This window comes from Staurois parvus, unplaced genomic scaffold, assembly GCF_062004578.1.
Source record: "Staurois parvus isolate SC_StPar_1 unplaced genomic scaffold, SC_StPar_1.0 ptg000797l, whole genome shotgun sequence".
Lineage (NCBI taxonomy): Eukaryota > Metazoa > Chordata > Amphibia > Anura > Ranidae > Staurois > Staurois parvus.
This window is the reverse complement of record NW_028318593.1, coordinates 107,670-120,000: the sequence shown is the minus strand read 5'-3', so window position 1 is coordinate 120,000 and position 12,331 is coordinate 107,670. Positions and strand designations below refer to the sequence as shown.

The 12,331-nt window shown below is 44.2% G+C and overlaps 1 protein-coding gene across 1 annotated transcript in view; it reads left to right on the top strand.

Annotated features, from left to right (window-relative positions):
* Positions 1–9,964, top strand: part of LOC149444236 (transcription factor HES-5-like) — a 13,370-nt gene extending 3,406 nt beyond the window's left edge. Inside the window, exons 2-3 of the mRNA XM_089654765.1 lie at positions 6,585–6,765; positions 8,961–9,964. Coding sequence (XP_089510891.1) covers positions 6,585–6,765; positions 8,961–9,178 — 399 coding nt within the window. The 3' untranslated portion in view covers positions 9,179–9,964. The remainder of the gene's footprint in view (positions 1–6,584; positions 6,766–8,960) is intronic.
* The last annotated feature ends 2,367 nt before the right edge of the window (positions 9,965–12,331 follow it).

The window sequence follows — 12,331 nt, the reverse complement described above, 5'->3', positions numbered from 1 at the left end:
AGAAACCCTGCCTAACCCTAGGTGCACACCTAAGTCCTCATGCACACTGAACGTTTTTACTGCGGTTGTTTTTGGCTTTTGACGTTTTTGTCTACAGCCAGTAAACGCCCCAGCATGTTCTAGGGATCCATGCTCACATAGACTGGAATCAACGTTTTTTGGCTGGAAAAAAACCCCAGAACTAGTGTGTATCTAGAGGAGTTTTTTAGCTGTAAAAATGCTCTAACGCTGAAAAATGTGTCAAAATGCTGTAAATCGCAGCAAACTGGCGTTTTTGGACGTTTTTTGACCCAAACCCCCCCCCCCCCCAGGACTAGTTGGTTTCTAGAGGAGTTTTTTAGCTGGAAAACGCTCTAACGCTGTAAAACGTTGTAAATTGCAGCAAACCGGCATTTTTGGACTTTTTTTGACCAAATAAAATATTTTGTTGGTTAAAAAAAATGCTTAAAAATTCAAGTTTTTAACGTGACTTTACAAAGCCAACGTTACCAGCGTTGTTAAAACGTCTTGTGTGCGTGGAGCCTCAACATTTTTTGCCGTGCCAGAACAGCCCGTTTAATGTGATTTCCAATGGGACCTGTTCATATCTCCGCGTTTTCACCCAGTGTGTTTTTTTTTTTTTTTTTTTGGAAAGGCTCAGGGACATATTTTGAATGCAAAAAGTAGCATTTTTGGTTGTATAGACGTCAATGGAAACGCTGCAGAAAAGTAGGTATTGTGTTTTTTTTTGCATATAAATGTACAGCGCGGCGCTTCCCTAAACAAATGAACCAACTCAAAAAAACAAAATATATATAATAAACATATAACAATCAAAGTGAACATGCATCAACAAAGCGAATAGAACATCTCTCAAAATCAAAGTCTTCAACTTGAGTAAATGATTTCTCCAAATCGATTATTTATTATTGTCACTTGTACAGCGCCATCAATTTACGCAGTGCTTTACATATATATTGTACATTCACATCAGTCCCCGCCACTGAGGAGCATACAATCTAAGGTCCCTAACTCACATTTATAGATACACATACTAGGGGCCAATTTAGACAGGAGCCAATTCATCTCCAAGCATGTCTTTAAAGTGTGGGAGGAAACCGAAGTACCCGGAGGAAACCCATGCAGGCACAGGGAGCACATGCAAACTCCAGGCAGGTGGTGTCGTGGTTGGGTTTCGAACCAATGACCCTAGTACTGCCAGGGTCATTGGTTCGAGAGAAAACTTCTGTCTTCATACCAATAAAATCCTCCACCAAACACCACCAGATGTGCCCTCACCTGGAGTATTTGACCTTGCATCATGGCGGGTCAAAAAACGCATGTACTGGCATGTGTATCCAGAGTGCAGGTCCTTCCTCCAGGGATCGCCATTCTCTAAATCTCCCCCCTTCCGCTCCACATGTATGATAAGAAAGATCGGGAACACAATAGTGGTTTATCCTTACAAATCTATTTCAGCGGTGGTCACTCATGTCCTTTTGGTGCTTAACCCCTTGGTGCCGGCGCCTCCCGGCCCTTTAAGGGTTCCAGAAGCCGGGAGGCGGGGCGGGGTTTTAGGGTCATGTGACCACCGTGATTCGCTGTCATGGCGGGAGAGGTCCCGATCGAAAGAGGAGATCGGGACCTTTCCGTGAGTACCGAAAGTGTGTGCTGGGAGCGTACTCTCAGCCCATGTGTTTTTTAATAAAACGCAAATGTGCGGGCGCTCGGTGTCTAGGCCCAGACGCACATTTGCGCCAAGAGGTTAAATCACACCAGATATAATATGCATATAAAAACAACGTAGTACCATCAGGTATAGGTAAAAACTCTTCCACTCATCTGCTGTGATAGTAAATCGGTGTGTGTTGCAAGCGTCATGACGTCACCTAGCCCCTCCCCTACACGTTGCGCCACAGGGTCACGTGGCCTCCTCAGGGGGGATACGATTGGACGCCACAACGCTATGCTGGTCTTTGTGTTTATTATATATTTTGTTTTTTGAGTTGGTTCATTTGCTTAGGGAAGTGCCGCACTATACATTTCTATGCTATTATTATTATTATTATTCAGGATTTATATATTATTATTATACAGGATTTATGGCGCCAACAGTTTGCTCAGCACTTTACAATATAACGGGAGACAATACAGCAACAATACAGTTCAATACAAAAGGGATAGAAGGGCCTTGATCCTTGGAGCTTACAATCTAGGAGGGAGGGGTTAGTGGTACAGAAGGTAATAATTGTGGGGGATGGACTGGTTGGAAGAGTAGAAGATTCCATTATTAGCTGAGGACAGGATAGGCTTCCCTGAAAAGATACGTTTTCAGAGATCGCCTAAAAGTGAGCAGAGTAGGCGATAGTCTCATAAATTGGGGTAGAGAGTTCCAGAGGATGGGGGAAGCTCTGGAGAAGTCCTGGAGACGAGCATGGGAGGAAGAGACAAGGGAGCTAGAGAGTAGGAGGTACGGTTTGGGTGATATTTGGAGACAAGATTGGTGATGTAATTTGGGGCAGTGTTATAAATGGCTTTATACGTTATTGTTAATGTTTTGAATTTTATCCGTTGGGCAATGGGAAGCCAGTGGAGGGATTGGCAGAGACGGGTGGAGGACACTGAGTGGAGGCCAGTGGAGGGATTGGCAGAGACGGGTGGAGGACACTGAGTGGAGGCCAGTGGAGGGATTGGCAGAGAGGGATGGAGGACACTGAGTGGAGGTCAGTGGAGGGATTGGCAGAGAGGGATGGAGGACACTGAGTGGAGGTCAGTGGAGGGATTGGCAGAGAGGGGTGGCAGATACAGAACGGTTAGTAAGGTGGATGAGTCTGGCAGCAGCATTCACAATAGACTGAAGAGGGGATAACCTGCAATGAGGTCGGCCAATGAGGAGGGAGTTACAATAGTCAAGACGAGAGATAACCAGGGAGGGAATAAGTTGCTTAGTGGTTTCCGAGGTTAGGAATGGGCATATCTTGGTGATGTTGTGGAGGTTGGAGATGTTGGAGGTTGGAGATGTTGCGGAGGTGAAGTCTACAAGATTTGGCCAGTGATTGGATTTGGGGGTGAAAGGACAAATGGGAGTCTAGGAGTACACCTAGTACCCTGGCATGAGGGGAGGGACTGATGGTGGTGTTATTGATCTTGATGGAGAAGTCGGGGGGGGGGCACGGGCTGGGGGGAATACTAAGAGCTCAGTTTTGGACAGGTTGAGTTTGAAGAAGTGGAGTGACATCCAATCCGATATGACGCTTAGTAGATTAGTAATGCGAGAGGAGACTGAAGGGGTGAGGTGAGGAGTAGAAAGATAGATTTGTGTGTCATCAGCATAGAGATGGTACTTAAAGCCGTGGGAGTTTATCAAGTGACCAAGGGAGGAGGTGTAGATGGAGCAGAGTAGGGGTCCAAGGACAGAACCTTGAGGGACCCCTACAGAAAGAGGGAGTGAAGAGGAGGAGCCAGAGTTATAAGTAACGCTGCAGGAGTGCTGCGATAGGTAGGAGGAGAACCAGGAGAGAGCAGAGTCTCTGAGGCCAAGAGTGGAGTTTTTTGAGGAGGGGATGGTCAACCGTATCAAAAGCCACAGAGAGATCAAGTAGTAAGAGTACGGAGTAGTGGCCATTGGTTGGGATGAGTACGGAGTAGTGGTCATTGGTTGGGATGAGTACGAAGTAATGGCCATTGGTTGGGATGAGTACAGAGTAGTGGCCATTGGTTGGGATGAGTACGGAGTAGTGGCCATTGGTTGGGATGAGTACGGAGTAGTGGCCATTGGTTGAGAAGAGTATGGAGTAGTGGCCATTGGTTGAGAGGAATACGGAGTAGTGGCCATTGGTTGGGAGGAGTACGGAGTAGTGGCCATTGGTTGGGATGAGTACGAGTTAGTGGCCATTGGTTTTAGCTGTAGTAGGTCATTAGTGAGTTTTAGTAGAGCAGTTTCAGTGGAGTGTAGAGAGCGAAAGCCAGAGTGTAAAGGGTCTGGAAGGTCATTGTCGGTGAGGTGGGAGCTCAGGTGATTGTAGACTAAGCGTTCTAGGAGTTTAGAGGTAAATGGCAGCAGGGAGATGGGTCTTAAGTTGTCCAGGTTGGTGGGGTCCAGGGAGGGCTTTTTAAGTATGGGAGTGATGTGCGCATGCTTTAGAGTGGAGGGGAAGGCACCAGTAGAGAGGGAGAGATTGAAGATGTGAGTGAGGGAGCATAGGATGGAAGTAGAGGGTGACTGTAGTAGTTGTGAGGGGACAGGATCCAGGGGGCAGGTGGTGAGATGGGCTTCTGAGAAAACCTTAATGACCTCTTCGGTGGTAGCGAGGTCAAAAGAGGAAAGTGTTGAGGGAGGTGTAGTATAAGGTATGCTAAGTGGGTTGGATGTCTGTGCAGTGGCGATGCCCCTACGAATTGCATCAGTCTTGCTTTTGAAATGATTTGCAATCTCGTGAGCCGTGCGTGAGGTACTGGGTGGAGATGGAGGTAGAGAAAGTAGAGAAGAGACAACGAGGACTGGATGATAAGATATTAATAGGAGTGACAAAGTCGGCTTGTTTGGCAGCATGGAGGGAGGAATTGTATGTTAAGAAAGCAGATTTATATCGGGTGAATGCTTGGTGAGATTTGGTTTTACGCCACAACCACTCCAGCGCACGACTATGTCGTTTAAGATCTCTGGTGTGGTCAGTCTGCCAAGGTTGCAAAGGTCGGGGCCGGATGCTTTGTGTTGTTAGAGGAGCAAGCGAGTCTAATGCCAATAAAAGCGAACTGTTGTAGACAGCAGTGGCCAGGTCAGGGCAGGACAGGGGAGAGATTCTGTCATAGAGTTGGTCAGTTGCAGAGTGGAAAGGAGCCGGGTTCAAGTTGTGAAGGTTTCTGCGGGTAATTGTTTGCTGCTTGGAGGGAGAGGTGTTTGAAGACAAGGAGACTGTGAAGGTGATGAGATTGTGATCAGAGAGAGGAAAGGGGGTGTTTGTGAGGTTGTAGGGAGTGCAAAGATGGGAGAAAACAAAGTCTAATGTATTCCCATCTGAGTGAGTGGAGGACCATGGAGGACTGTGTCCATCAGAGTGAGTGGAGGACCATGGAGGACTGTGTCCATCAGAGTGAGTGGAGGACCATGGAGGACTGTGTCCATCAGAGTGAGTGGAGGACTGTGTCCATCAGAGTGAGTGGAGGACCATGGAGGACTGTGTCCATCAGAGTGAGTGGAGGACTGCATACATTGTGCTAATGCAAAAGATGAGGTTATGTTGAAGAGTTGGGATGTAGCCGGGTTGTCCACATTAATGGGGATGTTAAAATCTCCGAGAATGATAGCGGGTAGTTCAGAGGAGAGAAAGTAGGGTAGCCAGGCGGAGAAATCATCACGAAAGCGGGACACGGGTCCAGGAGGCCGATAGATCACTGCAATCCGCAGAAAGATCGGAGAAAATAGCCGGAAGTGAGTCTGGAAAAGGGGCGGACTGACCATTGGGAATTCGGGCAGTGCCCAAGGGCCCGGGGTCAGAAGGGGGCCCCATGAGATGCCCCTGGTACCTTTTTCATAGGCTTTTTGGGTGTGGTTTGAGTGTGAGCAAGGACACAGGGGCCCCATGGTCCCCTATTGCCCGGGGGCCCCATGAATTGTCAGTCCGTCCCTGGTCTGGAAAGAAGAGAAGGATAGAGAAGGATGGTTAGGGAGGACTTGAAAGGTGCTCAGTGGGGATAGAAGCAAACCAACCCCACCACCTCTCCGACCACTCATTTATCACGCACATGCTATGAGTATGCGGCTGGTGTGAGTTGCTTTCATTAGTTGTAGGTAACTGAGGTGACGCGTTTGTTGCTCCGAGAGAAACATTTACATTTTTAGATGTATTGTGTTTTTGCTGAGTTTTGTGTTTTGCATTTTAAATACGCCTAGCAACAAGAAAATGAAATGAAAAAAAAAAAACGCAAAACACTTCAAAAACGGAAGTGCAAAACACAATGCAGAAACGGCTCAAATGCAACCTGCATAGGTGTGAACCTAGACTTAGTGCTGTATATCGCATGTGATTTGTGTGTGGTGCGATGGGAGACGTACATTTTGAATGGCTCTAATCGCACCAGAAACGCGCAGGACCCTTTTTTGGGTCCGCACTAGAATCGGATCGCACGGGTATTCACACCTATGGGATCCGATTCTGTACATCGCACCGCGTTTTGCGGACCGCTTTCGGGGTGTTGCTTAACTTAACATACACACCTGCAGCGGTTCGCATGAACGGGGTGCGATTCTGATGCGGTGAGGAATTCACACTGAAAACGCCAGATCGGGCTTAGAGCAGGGGTGTCAAACTGGCGGTCCTTCAGTTGTTGCAAAACTACAAGTCCCATCATGCCTCTGCCTATGGGAGTCATGCTTGTAACTGTCAATCTTGCAATGCTTCATGGGACTTGTAGTTTGGCAACAGCTGGAGGGCCACCAGTTTGACACCCATGGCTTAGAGTATCTCATGCAATGATTGCGTTGTGTATGGCTCCCCCCGGGGGTGATATTGAGTACTGCAGTCTTGATTGTCAGCGATCTGCTAAATGCAACCATCTTTTGAGTCAGTGCTGCATGTTAACCGTTTTCTATCCTTTCCTGATAGCTGAGGAAACCCGTTATTGAGAAGATGAGGAGAGATCGCATTAACAGCAGCATTGAGCAGCTGCGGCTTTTACTGGAGAAAGAGTTCCAGAAACATCAACTGCCCTCCAAACCAGAGAAGGCCGACATACTGGAGATGACCGTCAGCTTACTTAGAGAGCAGCTCCACAGAGCAACCAAAGGTAAGTTATCAATATTATAGGGCCCTCTGAACCCTCCTGTATTCATTTGTATTGTGAGTGTACTGTCTGCCCTCATGTTGTAAGTATGCTGTATACCCAAATTTTGAGTGTATTCACAATGTCCACATTTTGATGTCATAAAACGGCCATTTTGTCTGCAGTTGACCTCACCAGATTCTATTAAAGCGACAGAACTACCTGAAAATAATTTTTCTGGCCTCCATTGTGTGCAGGACATGGGTCTTCCTTGGGTGTCATCAATGTATCTAATTATTTTCTGGTGCCATGACTAAATATTTGGTGGCCAAGTATGGTTTAGTTCTTTAATTCCATCGATCAATTCAACGCCCCACTTTATCAAGGAGTTTTATTTTTAAAAAGGGTAAATACGAAGGTTCTTCAAAAAGTTTCCACCTTTTCTTTTAAATATATATATATGTACGAAAACTTTTTGAAGGCCCCTCGTAAATATCTTTGTGAAAATATCATCAAATTGAAAAACCATGTGCAAATCCAAATCAAGGAGTTTTATTTAAAAAAAAGGGTAAATATGAAGGTTCTTCAAAAGTTGGGTTGCTCTTTAGGAGCACCAAATTTTTCTTCAATTAAAAATTTTACCTACTTCCCCATCGACATCCCCCATGTTTAGAAATGATATAATAAAGAAACTTTTTGAAGACCCCTCGTAAATATCTTTGTGAAAATACTGGCAAATTGAAAAACCATGTGCAAATCCAAATCAGGGATTTGGGTTGGGCTGGGTGGATTGGGTTGGGTTGCTTTGTGGAACACAAATTTTTTCTTCAGTTAAAAATTTGACCTACTTGCCCACCTACCTCTGCCATGTTTAGAAAAGATATAGTATGAAAATTTTTAAAGACCCCTCGTAAATCTTTGTGAAAATTGAAAAACCATGTGCAAATCCAAATCAAGAGGTTGGGTTGCTTTGTGGAACACCAATTTTTTCTTCAGTTAAAATGTTGACCTATTTCCCCATCTAGCTCCGCCATATTTAGAAATGATATAGTATGAAAACTTTTTGAAGACCCCTCGTAAATATCTTTGTGAAAATACTGGCAAATTGAAAAACAATGTGCAAATCCAAATCAACGAGTTGGGTTGGGTTGGATTGGGTTGCTTTAGAAACACCAAATTTTTCTTCAGTTAAAAATTTTACCTACTTCTTGATCTACCTCCGCCATGTTTTGGAATGATATAGTATGGAAACTTTTTGAAGACCCCTCGTAAATATCTTTGTGAAAATACTGGCAAACTGAAAAACCATGTGCAAATTCAAATCAAGGATTTGGGTTGGGTTGCTTTAGGAACACCAAATTTTTCTTCAATTAAAAATTTTACCTACTTCCCCAGCTACCTCTGCCATGTTTGGAATTATATAGTATGGAAACTTTTTGAAGACTCCTTGTAAATATCTGTGAAAAAAACGGCAAATTGAATGTGCAAATCCAAATCAAGGATTTGGGTTTGGTGGATTGGGTTGGGTTGCTTTGTGAAACACTAATATTTTCTTCAGTTAAAAATTTGACCTACTTCCCCATCTACCTCCGCCATGTTTACAAATTATATAGTATGGAAACATTTTGAAGACCCCTCGTAAATATCTTTGTGAAAATACTGGCAAATTGAAAAACAATGTGCAAATTCAAATCAAGGAGTTGGGTTGGGTTGGATTGGGTTGCTTTTGAAACACCAAAGTTTTCTTCAGTTAAAAATGCGACCTATTTCCCCATCTACCTCCACCATGTTTAGAAATGATATAGTATGGAAACTTTTTGAAGACGCCTTGTAAATATCTTTGTGAAAATACTGGCAAATTGAAAAACCATGTGAAAATTCAAATCAAAGATTTGGGTTGGATTTGGGTTGGGTGGATTTGATTGGGTGGATTAGGTTGGGTGGATTAGGTTGGGTGGATTGGGTTGGGTGGATTGGGTTGGGTGGATTGGGCTGGGTGGATTAGGTTGGGTGGATTAGGTTGGGTGGATTGGGTTGGGTGGATTGGGTTGGGTTGGATGGATTGGGTTGGGTTGCTTTGTGGAACACCAAATTTTTCTTCATTTAAATATTTGACCTACTTCCCCATCTACCTCCGCCATTTTTAAGAATGATATAACATTTTCTATAACGTTCTTATTTCAGTGATATTAATGACCCCTCTGTCTCTTCTATCACAGCCGTGGCTCCCTGCAAACCAGCTTTCCCACCATCGATGAAGGAAGCAAGCTTTCTTCCAAACAACAAATACTCAGCTACACCAATGAGTTTCTGGAGTGACCCCAACAAGTTGAGTTCCACAAAGGAGAACGTCTGCCATCCCCTCGCCACCTTTAACCAAGGTGTCAAACAGGCAGGACAGCCTTTCAGTTCAGCAGATTTGTGGCGGCCATGGTGAACAAAATGGTTGCCCTTTGTTGAGGACTCACAAAAAAAAAACCATAAGAACTTACAACAAAAAAAATATCTAAAGACTACAAAAGAGAGAGAATCTTCTTAAAGTCTTCCAAGAGAGGAAATTATTTTTTTATTAGAAATTTAATATATTTATATATTGTTGGGTCTTATTTCTCACAAGGACATCATTGTGTGTTATACACACACTAATTTTTTTCGTACATTGCAACCAAGAATTGGAGCATTCTGAGAAACATGGCTGAGCGCCTAAAGGAATCGTCGGCAAGCGCCTTTATAATTCAGAAAATTGAGCGCCGCGGCTTACCAGACAATTGCACCTATTGTATCGCCTTCACCATCAAGCCTCCTGGTCCAATGTAGAGATCATTCCTTCTAACCTTTGACCTGAAGTGTACATCGAATGTTGATTGGGTCAAACAGGAGGACTCTTCCTAGCTCCTGCTTTCATTTGGGAACATGCTTTGTTAATGAAGGGTACATCAATTTGTCTGTTTTCGGTAAACAAGGAATTTGATGCTTTTTGACATGCAGATGGAGCCATTTCCCTTCAAGGAAGGACAGCACGCTCCTCTCATGCCTCATCTGCTTAATATGTTTTGGGAAGTTTTGGCAAAAGTGCTGAAATTGAAAGTTCTTTTCTGTGAAAAGTGTTTTTTTTTTTTACTGAAAATGTGTTTTATTTGATGTTTTTGTTTTGCTTTTTTGCACCTTTTTTGGATGGTAAATATATACAAAAAATCTATCGAATACGTTTTGTAAAAAATAATTTGGGTGAGATGGTTGTCGTTCTTTAAAGATACTTTTTTTTTTTTTTTGCAGGCATGTGAGATTGTTTAGTAGCACAAAGCAAAATGCCGAGTGCAAGAACCCAATCAGAATTAATCTTTCATTTGTCTTCAGTAACTTGCAATACAATTGGCTGATAATGTGCTTTAGGACCGCCCTGTAGCAGATATACTGCTACAGAGGATACAAATGGAGAAACAGAAAAAGGGCGCACCGACCTCGTGCATTATCGTTTCAAATAATTTATTAAAGAAACAGAAATAGGTATCATACTCACAACGGACATAATAACACAGGCATGTCAAACTGAACAAGATGTATGATCCAAACAACATCTGAGTCCATACCATGGAACCCTAGATGACCAACTGGCTAACGCGTTTCGAGGACACAACCTCTTCCTCAGAGCCAACGAGGGTGGCACCTGTGTGCAGGGTTCTGCATTTATGGGTAGGGGGCGCGCTCGAGCCATGTGCACACCCTACCCGCACCGCCATTTGCGGCCGTGGATGTCTAGCACTGGGTCCCGGCCGGTAATTACCCGCCGGCGCCCGATGATTACCGAGCATCTCCGATGGGGAGGAAGATTGTTTACAAACAATCTTCCTCCCTGTCAGCTTGAGCACACTGCTTGGAATGGCTGTGCACAGTACAGCCATTCTGATCAGTGTGCTTACAGTGAAGAACACACCCAGGGGCGGAATGACAACTCATGGGTCCCCCGGGCAATAGGGGATCATGGGCCCCTGTGTCCTTGCCCAAACTGAAAAAAGCCTATGAAAAAGGTACCAGGGGCATCTCTTGGGGCCCCCTACTGACCCCGGGCCCTCGGGCAGTGCTCCAGTTTTCAAATGGTCAGTCCGCCCCTTAGTAAAACACACCCAGCACACAGTTAACCCTTTGATCGCCCCTCACATTAACCCCTTCCTGCCCAGTGCCATTAGTACAGTGTCAGTGCTTTTTTTTTTTTTTACCACTGATCACTGTATTGGTGTCACTGGGGTGTCAGTGACACCAAGTTAGTTCCCTCCCAGTGTCAGAATGCCCACTGCAGTCCCACAGTCCCACAAAGTCACTGATCACCACCATTACTAGTAGAAAAAAAGAAAATTTCATGATCTATACCGCCATTTGTAAACACTATAACTTTCATATAGATCAATTAATTTACATGTATTGGGATTTCTTTTAGCAGAATACATTTTGGCTGAAATTTATGACGAAATGCGATATTTTTTTTTTTTTACTGGACATGTTTAATAGGAAAAAGTCCAAAATATTGTTGTTTTTCTCAAAATTGTTGGTCTTTTTTCGCTTATAGTGCAAAAAAAAACACACACAGGCAATCAAATACCACCGAAAGTAAGCTCAATTGGTGGGGAAAAAAAGACATAAATTTCATTTGGGTGCGGCGTTGCATGACCGCGCAATTGTCAGTTAAAGTAATGCAGGGCTGTAATGCACAAAATGGCCTGGTCGGGAGGGGAAATCCTCAGGAGGGCGAGGGGTTAACAATTGCATTTTTTTTTTATAGGTTTAAAATACTTGGCAGATGAGTGCGTTACATTTATGGGAATCTCTTCTTTTTCTGACAAAGTGTCAATAAAATAAAAACAAACAGAAAAAAGAACATTCTTTGCCCTTTAGGGCCCCGTTCATGCCGGTGCGAGTTGCGAATTGAAATCACATCTAATGAATGTCAGTGTCTTCACATGGGGGATTTCAAAACTATTTATTTATTTCAGGTACTTATATAGCGCCATCAATTTACGCCACGCTTTACATATATATTGTACATTCACATCAGTCCCCGCCCCCGAGGAGTGTACAATCTAAGGTCCCTAACTCACATTCATACATACACATACTAGGGACAATTTAGACAGGAGCCAATTCACCTACCAGCATGTCTTTGGAGTGTGGAAGGAAACCGGAGTACCCGGAGGAAACCCACGCAGGCACAGGGAGAACATGCAAACTCCAGGCAGGTGCCTTGGTTGGGATTCGAACAGAGGACCTTAGTACTGCCAGGCGGAAGTGCTAACTATTCAGCTACTGTGCTTTATAAAAGTTTTGAACAGATAAAATACTTTTGATTGGTTTTCAATGCATTCCTATGGGAAACCGCGTTTCGGATTACGAATTTTTCTCGATACGAAACGTCCAGGAGAACGCATTAAATTCGTACACCGAGGTACGCCTGTCATGGAAATCGCAATGCAAGCAGCGAGAAATAGTTTAAAATCGTCACAAGCCGCAATGAAGCTTTCAGAAATCGCACCTGAAGTCGCACACAAATCGCAGCGGTGTGACTGGTGACTTCGCCTATCTCACATCGCCTCCTTCC